This window comes from Humulus lupulus, chromosome 2 (assembly GCF_963169125.1).
Source record: "Humulus lupulus chromosome 2, drHumLupu1.1, whole genome shotgun sequence".
In the NCBI taxonomy this organism is placed as follows: Eukaryota; Viridiplantae; Streptophyta; class Magnoliopsida; order Rosales; family Cannabaceae; genus Humulus; species Humulus lupulus.
In genome coordinates this window covers 204,886,107-204,909,289 of record NC_084794.1, presented here as the reverse complement: position 1 = coordinate 204,909,289, position 23,183 = coordinate 204,886,107, and the positions used below count along the sequence as shown (strand labels likewise).

At 41.5% G+C, this 23,183-nt stretch overlaps 1 protein-coding gene across 2 annotated transcripts in view; it reads left to right on the top strand.

The window, feature by feature from the left end:
- Positions 1-20,301, top strand: part of LOC133818902 (disease resistance protein RPV1-like) — a 95,990-nt gene extending 75,689 nt beyond the window's left edge. Inside the window, exon 5 of one of the 2 annotated variants that reach the window (XM_062252015.1) lies at positions 20,100-20,301. In XM_062252015.1, coding sequence (XP_062107999.1) covers positions 20,100-20,162 — 63 coding nt within the window. In that variant the 3' untranslated portion in view covers positions 20,163-20,301. Of the gene's footprint in view, positions 1-10,423; positions 10,631-20,099 lie in introns of those variants that run through there. The other variant, XM_062252013.1, reaches the window with a different exon arrangement.
- The last annotated feature ends 2,882 nt before the right edge of the window (positions 20,302-23,183 follow it).

Genomic DNA, 23,183 nt, shown 5'->3' with positions numbered 1-23,183 from the left:
GGCGCGCTTTTTGACTTTTGAGTTGAAATAACGAGTGATTTTTTGCTAGTAATGTGTGAGCTGGAGTTGCGAATCTTCTCGTCGTTCGTCAACCAAGTCAAGGGAAGCGCAAAGTAGCTCGTGGTTGCGGTCCTGGTCATATGCCTGGACTCTATGTGAATGTACCTTAATCTCCACGGGGAGTACCGCCTCACTCCCAAAAGTCAGGGAGAAAGGAGTATGACCCGTAGGAGTCTGGTGTGAGGTCCGATATGCCCACAGAACCTGGGGGAGCTGTTCTGGCCAGACCCCCTTGGCTTCATCTAGTCTCTTCTTGAGGCTTGCCTTTAACGTCTTGTTGACAGCCTCGACCTGGCCATTCGCCTGAGGATAGGCCACAGAGGAGAAACTTTTCACAATTCTGTTCCTTTCGCAAAATTCGGTGAAGAGTTTGCTGTCGAACTGAGTCCCATTGTCAAAAACGATCTTCTTGGGCAGCCCGAATCGGCAGATAATGCTCTTAACCACGAAGTCGAGGACTTTTTTGGAGGTTATCGTTGCCAAAGGTTCTGCCTCAGCCCACTTCGTAAAGTAGTTGATGGCCACCACGGCGTAGCAGACCCCGCCTTTTCCAGTAGGGAGGGCGCCAACCAAGTCGATTCCCCAGACCGCAAATGGCCATGGGGAAGAGATCATCTTCAGCTTGACCGGGGGAGCTCGGGCAACGGTGGCGAATCGCTGGCACTTGTCGCACTTCTTGACATACGAGATCGAGTCCTTGGACAGAGTGGGCCAGTAATATCCTTGCATCAGGACCTTTAGGGCCAAGCTTTGCCCCCCAGTGTGATCTCCGCAAAAACCCTCATGCACTTCCTGCAGGATGGTCTTTGCTTCGCCTGGAAGAACACATCGTAGGAGAGGTAGGGAGTGCCCACGTCGGTACAGCACCCCGTCCACTATTGTAAACCTGGGAGCTTGATACAGTACCCACCGCGCATCATTACGCCCTTCAGGTAGCTTCCCTTCGACGAGATACTCAAGGATGGGGGTCATCCAGGTTGGCCTAGCGTCGATCATCTCGACCTCCGTCCTGACTTCTTCTATACTTGGTTTTTCCAAGAACTCTATTAGAACTAACCCCTACGCCTCCATCTCCCCGGAGGTGGCGAGCTTGGCAAGAGCGTCTGCGTTAGCGTTCTGCTCCCGAGGTATCTGCTCGATTGAGCCTCGCCCAAACGCAAACAGCTCAACTCTTACCTTTGCCAGGTAGGTAGCCATCTTGGGTCCTCGTGCTTGATATTCGCCCAGCACCTGGTTTACCACGAGCTGGGAATCACTGAAGCACTGAACGGAGCTCGCCTTCAGCTCCTCGGCTATTCTTAGCCCGGCCAACAAAGCTTTGTATTCGGCCTCATTGTTGGAGGCCTTGAATCCGAATCTCAGCGCCAAGTGGAATCTATGTCCCTCAGGGGATATTAAAATGATTCCAGCCACGGAGCCATTCTCATTGGATGAACCATCCACGAAGATCCTCCACGACGCCCGGGCCGAGGTGAGCTGGGGTGAGTCTTCTACAGGGTCTTCCCGGAATCCTGTGCACTCTGCCACAAAATCGGCCAGGGCCTGACTTTTTATAGTAGTTCGTGGGGTGTATAAAATCTCGAACTGACTGAGTTTGATAGCCCACTTTAACAGACGTCCCGATGCATCAGGTTTTTGCCAAACCTGCCTTAAAGGCTGATCGGTCATGACGTGTATTGAGTGGGACTGGAAGTACGGCTTGAGCTTTCGGTAGGCCGTGATGAGGCAGAACGCCAATTTTTCCATCAAAGGGTATCAGGATTCAACCCCGAGAAGTCTCTTGCTGATGTAATAGACAAGTTTCTGAACCCGGTCTTCTTCTCGGACTAATACGGCACTGGCTGCATCCTCTGTGACAGCTAGGTAGAGAAAAAGGGGCTCTCCTACTTTTGGTTTGGATAATACGAGTGGCTCGGCCAGATGTGCCTTCAGGTCGAGGAAAGCGCTTTCGCACTCTTCTGTCCATTCGAACTTCTTATTTCCTCGGAGCAGGTTGTAGAATGGCAGGCACTTATCGGTGGATTTTGAAATAAACCGATTGAAGGCTGCCACCCTTCTTGTCAGGCCTTGGACGTCTTTGCGCGACCTAGGTGAGGGAAGCTCGAGCAATGATCTGATCTTGTCGGGGTTTGCCTCGATTCCTCGGGTATTGACGATGAAACCCAGGAACTTTCCAGATGCGACTCCAAAAGTGCACTTCTGTGGATTAAGCCTCATGCCATACTCCCGTAGAATCTTGAAGCACTCCTCCAGGTCGGAAACATGGTTATTGGCAGTCTTTGACTTGACTAGCATGTCATCAACGTACACTTCCATGTTCTTCCCGATCTGGTTGGCGAACATTCTATTTACTAACCTCTGGTATGTAGCGTCGGCGTTCTTCAGCCCAAAAGGCATGACCTTGTAACAATAAACGTTAGTCGGGGTCATGAAGCTAGTGTGCTCCTGGTCCGCCGGATTCATGGTGATTTGATTGTAGCCTGAGGACGCGTCCATAAAGGACATGAGCTCGTGCCTCGCCGTGGCATCCACCAATTGGTCAATCCTCGGCAAGGGAAAACAATCTTTGGGGCAGGCTTTATTCAGGTCGGAGAAGTCGATGCAGGTCCGCCATTTCCCGTTGGGCTTCGGGACCAGCACGAGGTTGGCGACCCAAATTGGAAACTTGGCTTCACGGATAAAGCCGCATTTCTTGAGCCAGGCTACTTCTTCCTCTAAGTCCTCAGCCCGGGTTGTTCCCAGGCGCCTTTGCTTCTGGGACTTTGCAGGAACGCTTTTATCCAAATGAAGGGTGTGCATGATGACACTCGGGCTGATTCCCACCATGTCCTCGTGTGACCACGCAAACACATCCAGGTTATCCCACAGAAATATGATCAGCTCCGCTTTCCTCTTGTTACCGAGGTTTTTCCCGAGCTTGACCATCCTTGAAGGGTTCTGCGGATCGATGTTTACTTCCTCGAGCTCCTCAATAGCCTAGAGCTCGGACCTGTCCTCACCTATTCGGGGGTCAATATCCTCACTTAAGACGATATTTTCCCCTTCGGCGCTTTGAGGTTTTTCAATCTCAGGATCAGCTAAGGGTTCCTGAGATTCCTCTCCACCACCTTGGATGGCCATTGCTAGCTTCCCGGGTTTCGATTTTCCCTTCATGGAAATGTTGTAGCATTCCCTGGCAGCGAGCTAATCGCCACGGACTGTGCATATGCCCGTGGAAGTAGGGAATTTCATCGCGAGGTGGCGAACAGAAGTGATGGCCTCAAAAGCTACAAGTGTGGGCTGACCCAAAATAGCATTGTACGCAGCGGGGAAGTCGATGACCACGAACTCGAGGAGTTTTGAGACTGTCTGAGGTCCTTCTCCTAAGGTGATCACCAGCTCGATTGTCCCTATAGCTGCTGATCCTTCTCCCAAAAAACCATACAGCATCATGGAGGTCACCTTCAGCTCGGCGACAGTCAAACCCATCTTCTCCAGTGTGGACCGGAATAGAAGGTTTACCGAGCTCCCATTATCGATCAGCACCCTCCTAACCCTCCGATTAGCGAGCTGAACTGCTATGACCAGAGGGTCGTTATGAGGGAACTAGACATGGCCCGCATCTTCTTCCGTAAAAATGATCAGTTGCCTATCCAATCGCTGCTGCTTTGGCAGACGCTGCTCCGGGACGAACTCTACTCCATTATGCGCCTTAAGTTCGTTTACGTACCTCTTCTGGGCACCCCTGCTCGCGCCAGCTAAATGCGGACCTCCAGATATTGTGGATATCTCTCCTCCTATCACGGGAGGAGGGACGTCTTGATCTATCCGAGACCCGGCTGACTGACCGGGACTTCTGGAGTAGGTCGACTTGCTGGAACCCTGTTCCGCGCGTACTGAGCCAAGGGGCCGCCTCTAATGAAAGTCTCTATCTCATCTTTCAAATGCCTACAATCATCAGTATTGTGCCCAACGTCGTTGTGAAAATGACAAAACTTGGAGGTGTCTCTCTTCCCCTTTTGGTGCTTCAACGGCTCCGACCTCTTCTAGGGGAGGCAAGTAGAATTCGCCAGGAAGATTTTCTCCATAGAGTGGGTGAGCTCTGTATAAGTCGCGTAGACCGGCTGAAATTTGTCTACGGATTTATTCTTCTTTGGGCTGTGCTGGTTGCCCTCGCCGTTCCCCTTTCTTTTGCCTCCCCCGAATTGGTTATTCTGTGTGACGTTCTGGGTCGCAGTCGCGACCTCCGTCCCCACTCCAGCGGGCTGCTCAGGGACCTGGCTAGTTCTTACAGCTAAGGCTTCAGCCTCCTCCAAGTTGATCCATTCCTAGGCCCTATTTAGGAACTCGTTTACTGAGCTAACTCCCTTCATTTGTATATCTTTCCAGAGTCCCCCTCCGACGAGGATTCCAGTTCTCAAGGCCATGAGCTTGGAGCTGTCATCTGCGTCTCTGGCCCAAGCAGTGACGTTTGCGAACCTGCTCAGGTAAGCCTTCAGAGGCTCGTCGGGCTGCTGCCTCACGTTAGCCAGAGAGTCGGCCTTGACGCAGGCAGCCTGGGAGGCTCGGAATGCCCTTTTGAAGTCAGCCGAGAAAGTTTTCCAAGAGTTGATTGATTGTCTTTTGCTTTGCTTAAACCACTGCCTGGCTGGTCCAGTCAGTGTGGAGGGAAAGATCAGACACCTTAGCTCAGGGCCAATGTTGCGGGCCATCATCAGGGTGTTGAACATCCCCAGATGATCCAACGAGTCTCCATCTCCGTTGAATTTGGACAGGTGCGGCATACGGAAACTTGGTGGGTATGTCGTTGCTGCTATGCTGGGGGCGAAGAGCTCCAGCTCGTCCCCCGAATCATACTCGTCTTTCTCTTTTTCCGACAGGAGCTTCCTCATTAGCTCCTCCATATGAGCCATGCGCTCAAGGGTTTTGTCCTGATTTCCTTGGTTATTCCGAGGCTGCTCAACAGCTCCGGATCCACTGTACATATTTGGTGGGTTATTGCCCCTCATATCTTGAGATAGGTTATTTGGGGCATTCTCGCCGTTACATACTTCGGACAGGTCTCCCCCTGAGCGAGCATGGCGGTCACCTCCTACTAGTTCCCCTCTATGAGAGTTAAGGCGATCTCGCAAGTCGCCCCCTGGGTGGTTGGAGGACCTCGTGCCGAGCTTAAATGCTGATGCAGGTCTCCGCCAGAAAGGTCACTCCAGTGACTGCCGGTCTAGTAGCTCCTGTTAGAGAGGCTCGAAGTCCGCCTTTGGGGGTGAGGATCCGGGCTATCTCTCGGCGCCCTGCTGCGTCGGGAAGGTCCTGCGGACAGCGGATTTCTCCTGCTACTTCCGTAGGCTGGAATATCTCGGATGGGCCGAGGAGGAGACGGATATCTTATTGGAGACTAAGGATGCCTGACCGGAGATGCGATCCTGGTTCCATCAGGGCGGATCAAGTTAGGTGGGGGCCTTTCGGCCCTACCAACTTGCAAGTCCCGCGCCTGGCGATCTGGACGAGGTGCAGGACGGCTGGTGGGGACGGGCTGATGCTGTGAGCCCTACCCTGATCTCCTTCTGGAATTTCCTAGAGCTCTCCTGGGCGCGCTCGAGGCTGGTTGGGAGCTGGGAGTTGAAGTTCGGACCGAACGGCTATACTGTTGTTCGGCTCTAGGCATTTCTTCGAAGTTTGCCTCTCGACGGTACGATGAGGGAATAGATTTGGATGTCGGCGGTCTGTTCGAGCAGCTAGGCCTAGACCGATTACCCCGGCGGGACTTATGAGTCTCACCTTGCCTCTTTCCGACGTTAGCGTCGGTTGTAAGAGGGGGTAGTCGGGCCAACACCTCCTTAATCTGCTGATTAGCTTTCACTAGTTGGCTCCTCAGCTGAGCGTTTTCCATCTCTACCGCAGTGTAAAAATCTGGGTTTGGATTATGTGGCCAGGGCGCTGAACTTCCAGTGTCATCTTGGCCCACCGGCTGTTTGCCCGACCGCTGTTGGACCTCAGGAATTTGTTCACCGGGGATGGCGATATGATGAGCCTCCTGCCCATCATGCTGTTCTGTCTCGTTACCGTGTCTGGATCGAGTGGTCACCATAGTTGGATGTTTGCGATAGCACCAATCTAACTAGCTCTCAATGAAAGCACCAAACTGTTGACGCGGTTCTTCGCCAACAGGTAATTAAGAAAATAAGAGGAAAGGATTAGTGCTTATGTTGAACCGAAAGAGATGAATGATCTTTGTAAATGGACAAGTGACACAATCACGTTTTTTAGGTGGTTCAAAGGTTAAAATCCTTCTACTCCACCAGTCAATATTATTGCTATATGCTTGGTATTCTTTTACAGGGTATTTCCTTACACAATAGAATCCAACCCTTTGCAACTCCCACGGTCTCCATATTTATAGGAGAGGGCACCTGGGAGTTGGTAAGAAGGTCATCCCGTGACCTTCTTACCTATCATGTCAACTCTGTGACATTCATGATTAATTCCTAAAACCTGACACATGAAGTGTGGTCTAATCAATAGGTAAGGGGGATAATGGGCCGCACGACCCAACCCAGTCGTGGGTGCCAGAATACACATGTTCATGCTACATGTCCGAGAAGTCAGGGATATATCAGACACGTGATGTCTGATATATGCATGTTTACCTTGCGTGGTTGACTTTATAAAAGGTCATAGCCTCCAACTCTAGCTCGTATAACGAGCTAGATGCTTCCCTCGACCTGTGGCCTTCAGAGTCCAGACTCAGTCCTTAAGTAATCTTGGCGAACCCTTAGGTTACCTCGAGCTAAGGAGGTAGGATCCTACGATGGCAGCTCCGGTCTTGGGGATGTCCACGTGGTAGACATGATTAGGCCGTATCTCAGCTCGCTAATAGCCCGTGGGAAAATCAAGGCGTACAATAATGTTACACAGTATTTTTGGAATAAAATCTTAAAAAAATACCACATGTAAATTTTCCTATTAAAAATTATGGAAATATGAAATATGTCTTGAGGCCAAGATGATAAAGAAACCATTTCCTCGTGTAGAAAGATCATCTAATCTACTTGAGTTAGTTCATTGTGATCTTTGTGAGTTAAATGGTATTCTAACTAGAGGCGGTAAGATGTATTTTCTTTCATTTATAGATGATTATAGTATATATATATACCTATGTGTTTCTTTTAAAGCATAAAGATGAGACTTTTTATGCTTTTTAAGTGTATAAATCGAAAGTTGAAAATCAACTTAATAAAAAGATTAAGGTGCTAAGAAGTGATAGAGGAGGTGAGTACTTCTCTAATGAATTTAATGCATTTTGTGGAGAAAATGACATAATTCTTGAATGCACCGCACCATATACACTACAACACAATGGTGTTACCGAAAGAAAAAAAAATTGAACTTATGTAGAGAATATAAATTCTATGTTTATGTTTTCTAAGTTTAATTTTAACTTATGGGATGAGGCATTGTTAACCACTTGTCACATTCTTAATCGGATACCAATGACGAAAAATGAGATATCTCCATATGAGTTATGGAAAGGAAGAAAACCCAACATAGGGTACTTCAAAGTGTGGGGTTGTCTTGCATATTGCAAGAAAAATGAACATAATAGAACAAAGTTAGGTTCAAGAGCCATATGGTGTGCTTTTGTTGGTTATGCCGACATTAACAAAGCTTATAGGATATTAGAACTAGAGTCTAATGTTGTGAGAAGTTGAATTTTTTGAGAATGGGTTATGTGATAACAATTCTCAAACTTCTACCTTTCTATAACAAAATTTGTTATATCAGAATAATTCTCAAGCATCTACATCCCAAAGAGATTCTTAAGAGGAGAAAACTCAAAGGATTTTAGAAAAACTCATTGAACTTAGAAAAAGTCTAAGAATTAGAAAAGATAAAAGTCTAGGAAATAGAGAAGATATTAGGAAAATTCCAATTGTAATTCTTATTGAGGATGCAATCAAGAGATAGTGCATTTTAGAAGGAAGTCATCAATGATGAGATGGACTCTATTCTTTCCAATAACACTTGGAAATTGGTAGACCTTCCACCGGAGCCTAAGCCAATTGTCTTTAAGTGGTTATTTAGGAGGAAATACCACACAGATGGCATTATCCAAACCTTTAAAGCTAGATTAGTAGTTTAAAGTTTTAGGCAAAAAGAGAGTATTAATTATTTTGATACCTATGCGCTTGTTGCAAGAAAAACTTCAATTAGTATTTTGATCATTTTGACTTCTACACACAGCTTATATGTTCATCAAATGGATGCAAAAATGTATTCCTTAATGGTAACCTCAATGAGGAGTTCTACATGGAACAACTCGAAGGGTTTGTCCTACCAAATAATGAACATAAAGTGCGTAGACTTGTAAATTCCTTGTATGGATTAAAACAAGCTTTAAGGCAATCGCATGAAAAATTTGATCAAGTCATTCTATCTAATGGATTTAGACATAACAATGGAGATAAGTGTTTGTATTCAAAAACTTGAAAGAGTTATGTGATCATTGTTTGTCTATATGTGGATGACATGCTAATCTTGAGTGATAACATGAAAGGGATAGTAGAAATAAAGAGGTTATCATCATCAACCTCCAAGATGAAAGATCTTGGAGAAGTTAATACCATACTTGGTATAAAAGTGGATAAAAATAGTGGGGGGTTTTGCTTTGGGACAAGCCCATTATATTGAGAAAGTATTGGAAAAATTTAATCATCTTAAGAATAAATAAGTTAATGCTCCATTCGATCATAGTGTAAAACTAGAGAACGATGAAGGAAGAGCGGTGACTCAATTAGAGTATGCAAGTGCTATAGAGTCTTATGTATGTTGCCTAGTGTACTAAACCTAATATATGTAGAGTCCCAGAACTTTACTTAGCTAGTTAGATATAATAATAACTAGTAGTAGTTATACTATGTTTATTACTGTGGATTTTGGTTCAAGTCGGGACTTAGTTGAACACTCGTAGCAACACTTATAGATTTTATAAGTTTAACCTATAGTTTAAGAATATTAATTATAACATAAAGTTTGATTAATATAGCTGATCATAAAGATGTCATTTATTATACTATAAGGTTTAGATAGAACCAATAAGATCATGACACTTGTCGGGTGCATGTTTATTGAGAAATTAAGCATTTTTGATGAATAGTTTTATAAGAGAAATATTTGAAAACCCCAGAACTTGCTAGCAGCTTTGAACTCGTTATATGACTCAGTCAAAGTTGTTTACCCAATTCAAATTAAGTTGAAAAAGTGCAATTACGTGTATAATATTTCAGTGTATGCCGATATATTGCAGCTATAGGGGCGATATATCGCCACACGGGGAATACGAAAATATGTAAACTTCGCACAAACGCATCGACGAGCCTCGGGATATAAGCCCAGGCGATATATCGGCTCTAGGGAAAATATTTCAACTATTTTTGAAACCGAGATCAATTCAACACTCAACCTCTTAGCAAGTCTCAGAACCTTTTGAACGAGTCTTAAGCCTCTGCTGAACGAATATTCAAATGTTTTTCAATTAAATATTCATTATTTTTATTCAAGCTAAAAGAATATCTTTTCACTCTTGGAACTCTATAAATAGGACCTAGTACCTAACCATTTCTCTCATTCTTCAAGCTGTGTTCAGAGCCTTCAAGTTGCTAGGTTTACTTTAGAGTGATAAACACTTGGGTTGGGTTATAAGTTTTATCATCTTAAGCTTATTAAACACATGGGAAGTAAGATAAATAGTGTGTTTTTCTATATCAAGGTGTAGTTCAATTCTAATACATTCAAAGGTATTCCTAATCTTAAGTTCATTTTAGTTTAATTCTTTAGTTTCTTTAGTTTCCATTCAGATCCTAACTCATTATTTTTCCATTCATGGTTAGGTATTTAAGTTCTTTGAACTTAAGGTTTCCTTTCGGTAAGCTCTTCTTGTTAGTGGTTTAGATTCATTTCTTTTTCATCTCATTCTTTTAGAAATACTCACCTTCTCATTGTTGGTTTTTAGGAGTGTTCCAAATTTCATCCTTGTTCTCATATCCCGGTATTGGTAAGGAAAATAGGATAGAATTTTATATGTTTATATGTTATCTTATGTTATATTATGCTATGTTAGACCTTGGGCATATGACTTGTATAGCTAACAAGCCCCAATAAATTATGGGCATATGACTTGCTTAGCTAGCAAGACCCCACCAATCTATTAGGCATATGACTTGTTTAGTTTACAAGCCCCAAGTAGTATAATGGTCATTGTAGTAGTATATGACATATGTTATAGTATATGTTTATGTTTATGATATAGTTTATGTGTATGTTTTATGTCTTTAGTAGATTTTCCTTGCTGGGCATTAGGCTCATTCCTTTATTTTTATGTATGCAGGAAAATAGTTATGGTGGCGAAAGGATTCATGGCAGCTTGGGGTTGTGTATTGAGGAAGAATGGATTCGATGGACTGCGTGAACGATTCGAGGATGAAGTTATTATCAGTCATTTTAATTATGTTTCTATGTATTTTTCCGCACTTGGTTTTGTAAGAAATTTTAATTAAGTTACAGTCATGTTTTATTTTTCAAACAATGGGATCCCATACTCTGAATTTATGAATTTCAACATTATAGTTTTTAATAAAGTTATGAATGTTTCGTATGTATGTTTTCTTAAAGTGTCTATGCATATTAGTTTTAATGGTCCAAAGTCTTAGAATTAGTTGGGTGATTATAGTTGGATTCAGAGACACGGTTCACTCGCATGAAGTTCTCCTTGATACACACGCTTAAGCTCCGAATCTAACCGCCAAGTAAGTGTTTATGTTATAGTTATTATGTTTATATGTATAGCTAACGATTTTAGCCTTTATGTTTTCAGTTAAGAATGAATGGAGCATTAACTTATGAGGATATCCGAGCCATTAAGGTCTTAAAAAGGATTAGAGAACCAACAAACCTCGTAGGAGCAATAGAAAGAATCACTCGAAGACTACTTCTATTTCACAGGGAGATAGGTCACCTCCAAGAAACTAAGCAAACTATGATGAGATCAACGGAGCAATACGTTTTAGTGATTAGACTTTTTAAAGACTATCCAACCATGATTGCAGCCTTAGAAGATATATGGGAGACGATAGATGATGAAGATGAGTTACCAGTAGCTATGAGATATTATTTTCTCATACTTAGGTTCACCTCTAAGATGGAATTCCAATTTACCAATGAGCAAAAACATAGAATTTTTACGAACCTTCCTCGGGGGTATTTTGAGGCTCAAGACAATGATGACTATGAAGAAATAGACAATGACATGTTAGATGAAGGATCGGATGTAGAAGATCCCAATTTTTAGAATAGATTAGTTTCTTTATTTATTTTATTTATTATTGGTTTTCTTTTATGATTGTACATAGCGAAAATACTTTTTCCAAATAAATATCAATGTTATTTTGATGACATGTATGAGTTTGATTTTTATTTTGCAATCATATTAAATAATAAATTTAATGAATAATGACTAAGTTCGGTGAGGGTGGATATAAATCAATGAACCAGGCTTTCTATATTGAGAGTTAGGGGGCCATAGTAGTGGGAACGATTTTACTGATCCCAGCCCTCCCTCAATATGGTTAACTTTGGAACAATGATGAGTTTCGAGCCTAAGAATTTAGTCATATAGGATGATTAGAAATAGACTTAGAAAATAATAAAGATGGATTATTTTTCTAAGTATAGAAACCCACTCTAATGATAAAGAAGGCTTATTTAATTTTCATAAGAAATCATAATAAATAGGTCAGAGTTATGTTTGTTTAGATTAAGTTTTTGCCTTAGAGCCTATTAGGGTAAAGTTCTAACATATTTTTCTTAACTGTTAGAACTCTGCTAAGATGTTGCTCAGAAGGTCCGCTCGCACCAATGCTAATGCCTCCAACGCTAATACTGAGAGCAATGAAGCCCCTCCGGTTCGCTGAAGGGGAGTGCGTGCTACTACCAACCGCAATGCACCGCCGCCGACGGTTGACAACACTGCGGAAATTGCCAGACTGCGACAGCAAGTTGAGGAATTACTGCAGCAACAGCGACAACAGGCTCAGCCTCAAACTCAGCCTCCGCCTCCGCTGCAACCACAACCACAACAAATGGCTCCAACACCCCCAACAAGTTGGTCCATATGGGGGATGGCCAATGGCGAACTATGCGCCATACCCAGCTCAGCACATGGAGCCAGTTTATGAGCAGTTTCATAAGCAACACGCTTCGAACTTTGAAGGGACAACAGACCCCTTCGAGGCGGAAGAATGGCTTAGAAATGTGGAGCCAATCCTAATGCACATGAATCTCGGCAATGCAGACCGCATATCCTGTGTTTCGTCTTTGCTGAAGAAAGATGCTAGAATATGGTGGGACTTAGTTCAGTAGACTCACGATGTTGCCACCATGAATTGGACCAGATTTGTGGAGCTGTTACACAAAAAGTACTATAATTCAGCAGTCATCGCTTCAAGAGTTGAGGAGTTCGTTTGTCTGAAGCAAGGGAGTTTATCAGTGGCAAAATATGTTCGGCAGTTCGACCTATTAGCCAAGTTTGCACCGGAAATGGTTCCAACTGATCTCCTGAGGGTGACCAAGTTCGTTAGAGGACTTCGATCGAAGATTGAACTAGGGGTTAAGCTAGCAAACCCAGGAAATACAACCTATGCTAATGTTCTGGAAATGACAATAGAAGTAGAAAGGCTACACACGAATTTTAGTAAAGAGGATGCCAGTTGTAATGACCCAACTACTCTAGACTTTGGACCATTAATGAAAACTACACATAGACCCTAATCCTTAATAGAACTTACAAGTGAAAAGATCATAACTTTATTTAAAACTTGTAAAAACAAATGTTAATACTTACATAAACTCAAAGCAGGATATGGGATCCCATTGTTTTAAAAAAACATAACTTAATTGTAATGAAAAGAGATTACATAAATAGGTGCGGAAAAAATACACATAAACCATAAATAAAGACTTCATCCTCGAAACTGAAACTCTCGACTCCATGAATCCATTCCGCCTCAATACACATTCCCCAAGCTTCCAAGAATCTTTCCTGCCACTAAAGCTATTTTCCTGCACATATAAACAAAAAGGAGTGAGCCTAATGCCCAGCAAGGAAAATCTAACATATAACCATATACATAAAATTCCTAAGGTAACATAAAACATACTATAACACTTATGTCACATTCATACTATAATGGCCATTATTACTTGGGGTCCCATAAACTAAACAAGTCATATTCCCATTAAATTAGTGGGGCTTGCTAGCTAAGCAAGTCATATGCCCATAATCTATTTGGGGCTTGTTAGTTGTATAGGTCATATGCCCAAGTCTACAAACATACTTTACATAGCATATTACATAACATAAAATCATAAGATAACATATAGAATCATATAACACATAAATCCTATCCTATTTTCCTTACCAAATCAACCGGGATATGAGAACTGATTTGGGACCTTGGAACACTCCTAAAAGCCATTTATAATATGATGAGTATATTGAAGAAAAGGGATGAAAGTGAAGAAGGAACTATACTATCAAAATATACTTACAAAAAACCTTGTGCTTAAGAACTTGGATTTCCTAACCAAGAATAGGAATAAGGTTAGAATGAGTAGAAGACTATGAGAACTTTAAAGAATATAATACAGAAATGGACTAGAGTTTGGGGTACCTTGAGTACTTCTATGATCAATCTAAACCTTACACTGAAATGTGTATAGAACCTTACTTCCCAAGTGTTTAGTAAGCTTGTAGTGATCAAGCTTATAATTCCCAACCCAAGTGTTTACACTCTCACACTATCCTAGCAACTTGCAGCCTCTGAACTTAGAGAAATAGATGAATAAATGGTTGGGTACTAGGTCCTATTTATAGAGTTTAGGAATGAAAAGATCTTCATTTAACTTGAATAAAAATAATGGCTTTTTAAGTGAAAAACATTAGAATTATAGTTCAGCAGAGACTAAAGACTCGTTCAAAAAGATGTTGGACTTATTAAGAGGTTGAAGGTTTGAATGGAGAACATTTTTGAAAACTTTCAAAATATGCTGAGAGAGGCGATATATCGCCCCTGTAGGCGATATATCGCCTGGGCCAGTATGCCCGAGGCAATCGTGCAACGTTTCGTGTTTTTCGTATCTTCGTGCTGCGTATATCGCCCCCTATAGCTACGATATATCGGCATACGCTGATTATTTAAACACGAAATTACACATTTTTATCTTAATTTGAATTGAGTAAACAGCCTTGACTAAGCCCTCTAACGTTTTCAAAGCTGCTGACTGACCTTAGGGTATTCAAATTTTAACCTTAATAAATTTAATCCTCAAAATACTTAATCATCATTAAACCTATACATGACATGTGCTATTATCCTATTGGTTCTTATCTAAACTTTATAGTATAATAAATATTATCCTCAATATCAGTCATATTAATCAAACCTTAGGTTAAAATTAATATTCCTAAACTATAGGTTAAACTTAGAAAATCTACAAGTACTACTATGAGTGTACAAATAAATCACAGTCTGAACCAAAAATCCACAGTCATAAAGATAATACTATTATTACTATTATACTACTATCTAACTTAGCTAAGTAAAGTTCTTGGACTCTACACCAGTAAGCCTGAGCCTAAATAGCCAAGTCAACCTCATAATGGTCGGAACAACCACAACAACAACAACAATCAGTCAAACAACAATAACGGTTAGAAAAGAAGGCATCCTGACAATAAGCAGTCCGATAGCGATAAAAGGGCATGGACAAATAATGGAAGTAATAGACCGGGTTATGTAGAATACCCGCAATGTGCTAAATTCCAGAAGAAACATCCTGGGGAATGCCAGGCAAACACCAAGGGATGCTACAACTGTGGTCAAGAAGGAAACCGGAAGAGAGATTGTCCCTAGCTCAAGTTAGAGGGGAAAAAGGAAGACAAGATGGTTCCTACCAGGGTATTTGCCTTAACCCAAGGAGAAGCTGATGCTAGCAATAAAGTGGTTACAGGTCAGGTTTCTATCCTCAATAATATATGTTCTGTATTATTTGATTCCGGAGCCACTCATTCGTATATCTCGTTAGGAATGATAGAAAAACTAGACAAACCTTGTGAAAGATTAGAACTAGGTTTGTAACAGAGTTTCCTTCGGGGAAAGTAGTTCTATCATCACGGATAGTACGAGGTGTACCAATCAAGACTGAGGACGTAGAACTAGAAGGAGACCTAATAGAACTAGAGATCAAAGACTTCGGCGTGATACTAGGAATGGACTGGCTAGCAAGGCATGGCGCAACCATCAACTGCAAATGCAAGAAAGTGACGTTCGAGATTCCTGACGGCCAGAGATTGTGCTTTTTGGGACCAGTTTCAGGACTACGCACACCGCTTATATCATCTCTCAAAGCCCAGCGGATGATAGAAAAAGGATGTTAAGCATACTTAGCCAGCGTCACAGATGTGGAAAAGGAAACACCACTTAAGGTTTGAGACGTCCGCATTGTGAATGAATTTCCAGAAGTATTTCCCAACGACTTGCCAGGATTGCCGCCGACTTGGGAAATTGACTTCACAATCGAATTAGTATCGAGCACCGAGCCTATCTCCAAGGCACCATACCGGATGGCACCTACCAAACTCAAGGAGTTAAAGACGCAGCTACAAGAACTACTAGACTTGGGTTTCATTAGACCAAGCCATTCATCATGGGGAGCACTGGTCCTATTTGTAAAGAAGAAGGACGGAAGTATGCGGATGTGCATAGATTATCGCGAGGTAAATAAAGTGACGATTAAGAATAAGTACCCGTTGCCCCGGATTGGCAACTTGTTTGATAAACTCCGAGGAGCGACCCTGTTCTCAAAGATCAATTTATGGTCCTGGTATCATCAACTCATGGTACGGGAAGAGGATATTCCCAAGACAACTTTTAGAACTCGTTATGGGCATTGCGAGTTCTTAGTTATGTCATTTGGTCTTACCAACGCTTTAGCCGCATTTATGGACTTAATGAATAGGGTCTTTAAGGACTACTTGGATAAATTCATCGTAGTGTTCATCGACGATATCTTGGTATACTCAAAGGACGCAAACGAGCATGAGGAGCATTTAAGGTTGGTTTTGCTGCAACTAAAGGAGCATCAACTCTACACCAAGTTCAAGAAGTGCAAATTTTGGCTTTCGCAAGTCGCATTCCTCGGGTATATTGTATCCAAGGACGGAGTTGCAGTAGACCCATCTAAGGTAGAGGCTGTGAAGGATTGGTCAAGACCAAAGAACGCATCAGAGGTAAGGAGCTTTCTGGGATTAGCAGGTTATTATCGGAGGTTTGTAGAAGGATTTTCTAAAATAGCCACTCCGCTCACCAATCTGACCAAAAAACAGCAAAGGTTCAACTGGACAGATAAGTGTGAAAAGAGCTTCTAGTTGCTTAAAGATAAGTTGTGCTCAGCACAAGTACTCTGTGTACCGACACCCAGCGAAAAGTTTGTAGTCTACTGCGATGCGTCGAAGCAAGGGTTGGGATGCGTGCTAATGCAGAATGATAAGGTAATAGCCGACGCCTCAAGGCAGTTGAAGGAGTACGAGCAACGCTATCCAACTCACGATATGGAGTTGGCAGCGGTGGTATTTGTGTTGAAAATCTGGCACCATTATCTTTACGGAGAACGGTGTGAGATTTATACGGACCACAAATGCTTAAAGTATTTCTTCACTCATAAGGAGCTCAACATGAGGCAGCGCAGGTGGTTAGAACTAGTGAAGGACTATGACTGCGAAATCCTATACCACCCGGGAAAGGCAAACGTAGTTGCTGATGCACTAAGTAGGAAGAGTTATAGAGATATAGCAACACTAGCCAGAATAGAAAAGCCACTATAGCAGGAGTTGATCAGTGCCGGAATAGAAGTAGTCATTGGTAAGCTGGCTAACCTGTCTATCCAGTCAAGTCTATTAGAAGATATACGGATCGGGCAAGGGCATGATGATACTTTAGTAGCACATATGGATGCAGTTAGAGAAGGAAAGGCAACAGATTTCTCAATATAAGGTCAAGGGTTATTGAGATATAAAGATCGGGTATGTGTGCCAAATGATCAAAGGATTAAGAGGACGATCTTAGAAGAAGCGCAAAGTACCCCATACTCAGTTCACCCAGGGTCAACCAAGATGACTCACGACATCAAGGAAATATATTGGTGGCCAGGAATGAAGAAGGATATAGCTGAATTTGTGTCTAAGTGTTTAGTATGTCAGCAAGTGAAAGTAGAACATCAGCGGCCTGCAGGTTTATTACAACCACTTAGCATACCAGAATAGAAATGGGACGATATAGCCATGGATTTTGTGACGGGTTTGCCACGAACAAGTAAGCAGCATGATTCAGCTTGGGTAGTAATAGATAGACTAACCAAGTCAACTCACTTCCTGCCTGTTAAGACTTCATACACAGCAGATCAATAAGCAGACATCTATGTCCAAGAGATAGTACGGTTGCATTGAATCCCTCAGACAATAGTATCCAATAAAGGATTGGTATTTACATCGAGATTTTGGGGAAGTTTACAGCAAGCCATGGGTACTAAGCTAAGTCTTAGTACGGCTTTTCATCCTCAGACAGATGGTCAATCCGAGCGTACCATACAGATTTTAGAAGATATGTTGCGCACTTGTGTACTTGATTTCGAAGGATCATGGACTAAGTACTTACCACTGATAGAATTCTCCTACAACAATAGCTACCAGTCAATGATCGGGATGGCGCTTTATGAGTTACTTTATGGAAGAAGGTGTCGATCGCTGTTACATTGGGGCGAGGTAGGAGAAAGGAAGATTCTTGGTCCAGAAGCTGTTAGAAAAGCTCAAGAAGCAGTAGCGCTAATTAGAATGTGTATGCTCGCTGCTCAAAGTCGTCAAAAAAGCTATGCGGATGCCAAGCGGCAGGATGTGGAATTCAAAGTCGGAGATCAAGTCTTCCTAAAGATATCTCCTATGAAAGGTGTGAAGCGGTTTGGAAAGAAAGGCAAGCTTAGTCCCTGTTTTATAGGTCCTTTTGAGATATTGGACAAAGTGGGAGTAGTTGCATATAGATTAGCCCTACCGCCAGCTCTAGCAGATAGCCACAATATGTTCCACATCTCGATGCTACATAGATATGTGTCAGACCCATCTCACGTCCTCAAGTACGATACAATAGCACTCCAGAAAGACTTGAGTTATGAGGAACGACCGGTTAGCATCCTAGATATAGGGATGAAGCAGTTACGGTCCAAAAGTATTCTGATAGTCAAAGTCCTATGGAGCAATAGTTCTGAACGAGAGGCGACGTGGGAATTGGAGGAGGACATGCAAGATCGTTATCCGGATTTGTTTGGTAAGTAAATTTCGGGGAAATAATTCTTTTTAGTAGGGGAGAATTGTAGAGTCCCAGAATTTTACTTAGCTAGTTAGATATAATAATCGCTAGTAGTAGTTATAGTATGTTTATTACTGTGGATTTTGGTTCAAGTCGGGACTTAGTTGAACACTCGTAGCAACACTTATAGATTTTATAAGTTTAACCTATAGTTTAAGAATATTAATTATAACATAAGGTTTGATTAATATAGCTGATCATAAAGATGTCATTTATTATACTATAAGGTTTAGATAGGACCAATAAGATCATGACACTTGTCGGGTGCATGTTTATTGAGAAATTAAGCATTTTTGATGAATAGTTTTATAAGAGAAATATTTGAAAACCCCAAAGCCTGCCAGCAGCTTTGAAATCCTTATATGACTCAATCAAAGTTGTTTACCTAATTCAAATTAAGCTGAAAAAGTGCAATTACGTGTATAATATTTCAGCATATGTCGATATATCGCAGCTATAGGGGCGATATATCGCCACATGGGGAATACGAAAATATGTAAACTTCGCACAAACGCATCGAAGAGCCTCGGGATATAAGCCCAGGCGATATATCGCCTACTATGGGCGATATATCAGCTCTAGGGAAAATATTTCAAATATTTTTGAAACCGAGCTCAATTCAACACTCAACCTCTTAGCAAGTCTCTAAACCTTTTGACCGAGTCTTAGGCCTCTGCTGAACGAATATTCAAATGTTTTTCAATTAAATATTCATTATTTTTATTCAAGCTAAAAGAATATCTTTTCACTCTTGGAACTCTATAAATAGGACCTAGTACCTAGCCATTTCTCTCATTCTTCAAGCTGTGTTCAGAGCCTTCAAGTTGCTAGGTTTACTTTAGAGTGATAAACACTTGGGTTGGGTTATAAGCTTTATCATCTTAAGCTTATTAAACACATGGGAAGTAAGATAAATAGTGTGTTTTTCTATATCAAGGTGTAGTTCATTTCTAATACATTCAAAGGTATTCCTAATCTTAAGTTCATTTTAGTTTAATTCTTTAGTTTCTTTAGTTTCCATTCAGATCCTAACTCATTATTTTTCCATTCATGGTTAGGTATTTAAGTTCTTTGAACTTAAGGTTTCCTTTCGGTAAGCTCTTCTTCTTAGTGGTTTAGATTAATTTCTTTTTCATCTCCTTCTTTTAGAAATACTCACCTTCTCATTGTTGGTTTTTAGGAGTGTTCCGAATTTCATCCTTGTTCTCATATCCCGGTATTGGTAAGGAAAATTGGATAGAATTTTATATGTTTATATGATATGTTTATATGTTATCTTATGTTATGTTATGCTATGTAATGTTATATTATGTATGTGGATAGACCTTGGGCATATGACTTGTATAGCTAACAATCCCCAATAAATTATGGGCATATGACTTGCTTAGCTAGCAAGACCCCACCAATCTATTGGGCATATGACTTGTTTAGTTTACAAGCCCCAAGTAGTATAATGGCCATTGTAGTAGTATATTACATATGTTATAGTATATGTTTATGTTTATGATATAGTTTATGTGTATGTTTTATGTTTTTAGTAGATTTTCCTTGTTGGGCATTAGACTCATTCCTTTATTTTTATGTATGCAGAAAAATAGTTATGGCGGCGGAAGGATTCATGGCAACTTGGGGTTATGTATTGAGGAAGAATGAATTCGATGGAATGCGTGAACGATTCGAGGACGAAGTTATTTTCAGTATTTTTAATTATGTTTCTATGTATTTTTCCGCACTTGGTTTTGTAAGAAATTTTAGTTAAGTTTCAGTCATGTTTTATTTTTTAGACAATGGGATCCCATACTCTAAATTTATGAATTTCAACATTATAGTTTTTAATAAAGTTATGAATGTTTCGTATGTATGTTTTCTTAAAGTGTCTATGTATAGTAGTTTTAATGGTCCAAAGTCTTAGAATTAGTTGGGTCACTACAATATAGCTGTAACGACCCAAAATTGCTAATAGGGTTTAGCACCTTGATTAGCGTGTCGGGAGGGCATAATTGGTTTATATATGTGTTTAATTGGTTAAATGTGTGACTTTGTAGCATGCATGATTCATGTTATTATGTGAGTATATTATATGCATGTGTTATGATTATTGAATATGCATGTCGGCCCTTTACTGTTCATAAGGGCATATTTGTAATTTTGGCCCGTTGAGGGCATAAATGTGATTGTATGTGATAAATGGTTGAGACCACATTATTATGTGGATATATTTGCAGTATATGGCTCAAGACAGCCCTAGTGAGCAGATTAGCGAAATAGTCACAGCGGGGTTTAATACCAGGCTCGGGGGAAGCCTAGGGGTATTTTTGGGAATTTAGGGAATGTTTTGGGATTTATTGAGTAATGAATACATATTTGGTAATTAATTATATGTGACAGGGTTAATTGGTTAACATTAGGAACACTTGATGTGTTAGCGCGAATTTGGGAAAAGCCTATTCTACCCTTAGAAATCATTAGAAGGTTGAATTAACTTGAGGGCAAAAAAGTCTTTTAGGGGTTAAGAGATATACTTAGAGGTGTAGAAAGTAATCAGAAACTCTAGGAAAACTTCCCACACTCACCCTTTCTCTCTAATTCACATTCTCTTTCTCACTCTCTCTAGAAAAGCCAAGGGAACTTGAAGAAATAGAAGGAGATCAAGCTAAGAATTTTGCTGAGCTTCAGCTGGAAAACTTGGGAATTTAAGCTCAGAAATTGAAGGTTTGAAGCTAAGGGTTTAGATTCCATTGAGGTAAGAATTTTGTTTGATTTCTATTAAGAATTCAGGTGTTATGATCCATTGGTTTAGGTCCTCTAGTGGTGACTTGTTGATGGTTGGTTTGGTGGTTTCAGTAGAAATTTCTAGGATATATTATGCTTAAGATGCTTGACTAAGGGTCCTAGACTCATTGCTAGGCTTGGTTTGGGTTTGGGAATGTGATTGGGGTTGAATTAGTAGGAGTTAACTAGGGAAAAATGCTGAGGAAAAGTTTGTTTTTTTGGGTTTAGGGGCTCGAGTCGCGGCCTTGTTCTTCAGGCGTCACGACCCGCATGAATTGTTTAGGCTGGGACCCTTTGTTTGTTAGGTGTGTCGCGACTCAGAGGAGGGCAAGTGGCGGCTTGTGTCCCCCATCAGTGAGGATTGAGCCTCTGTCCAAGGGACAAGTCACGGTCGTCAAGGGCAAGTCGCGGCCCTAAATGGGGAATTAAGGGGAAATGGGGTTTAAGGCTCGGGGAGGCTCGGGAATTCGATCCTAAGTGCTCGGGACGATTTCTACTACCCGGTTTAGTAGAAATCGAGGTCCCAGAGGCTAGCTATTGTTTTCTAAGTATTTATTTGGATTTAGAATTGATGATTGCCTGTTGATACTATGACTAGGTTTATTGTGAAAGCTCAAGACTAAGGATTGTGCTCGAGATCGTTCTGTATCCTCCGCTCGAGATTCGAGGTAACAAACTGCACCCCTGTATGGTTGTGAACGGGAGTGAGGTTCCCAATTATTGAATGCGTGTATTGTGTGTTTGTAAGATTGATGCGATGTACGAGAATGAACGACCTAAGAGACCCTGGGCTGACGATAAGCGTACTGAACACAGCTCGGCCTAAGCGAGCCGGGGTCAGCAAGATCAATAGGGGGCTTGGCCTAAGTGTGCCAACCCTAAATATTTTTTAACTTGAGATTATGTGTTTATCATTGATTAGTTGAATATATGTACTATGTTTTATGGTTGAATTGAATGAGTTAAGCTTGATCGAATACCACTATTGCTACATGTGTCTGCTTTTTTCTTTGGTTTTCTTGCTGAGCCTTGGCTCACGGGTGCTACATGGTGCAGGTAAAGGGAAGTTGGACCAGCCATGATTTGGAGAGCTCTGAAGGCGAGGTGTACATTGCCAGCTGCTCGTCTGTCACAGTCAAGGGAAAGTATAGGGACAGAGCCTTAAAATTTGTATTTTGTCATTAGAGTGGCTTTTGGTTGTATAAAACTCTTGAGAGTTGTACATTATCACTTATACCTTGTTTTTGGGATCCCATGTATTAAACATCCGTTTTATTGAAAATTAACTGTTTATGTTCAAAATATTTTAACCCTAACTTGATGATTGACCTTAGGAGCACATTTTTATTCAAATGACTTGATTCGCAAGTCTTGCACTATTTCAAATACACAGTGTAACAATCTTAGTTATCCAAGGCGTTACAATAGTATTTGCAGTAAGTAAACTTAGTAGGTTTACAAGTAATCTAAGTGTGAGTCATTGGAAGGCAATTGGGCGAGTCCTAGGTTATCTTAAGAAAACCAAGGACCTAAGCCTTCACTACTCCAGCTTTCCTTCAATCTTTGAAGGGTGTATAAAAGCAAGTTTGATATCCAATCAAGGGGACACTTTGTCCACCGCTGGTTGGGTATTTAAACTTGGACAGGTGCAATTTCTTGGGGTTTTAAGAAACAAACATGTATATCTTACTCTACCATGGAAGCAAAGCTCATAGCTCTAGCTGCCACTAGAAAGGGGGTCGAATGGTTAAGAGATCTCTTGATAGATAATCCTCTCATCAAAGAAAATGTATCCACCATATCGATACATTGTGATAGCCAAGCAACTTGGCTCAACATATAGTGTGTATAATGGAAAGTCCAGACACATTAGTCTAAGACATGGATATGTAAGTGAATTGA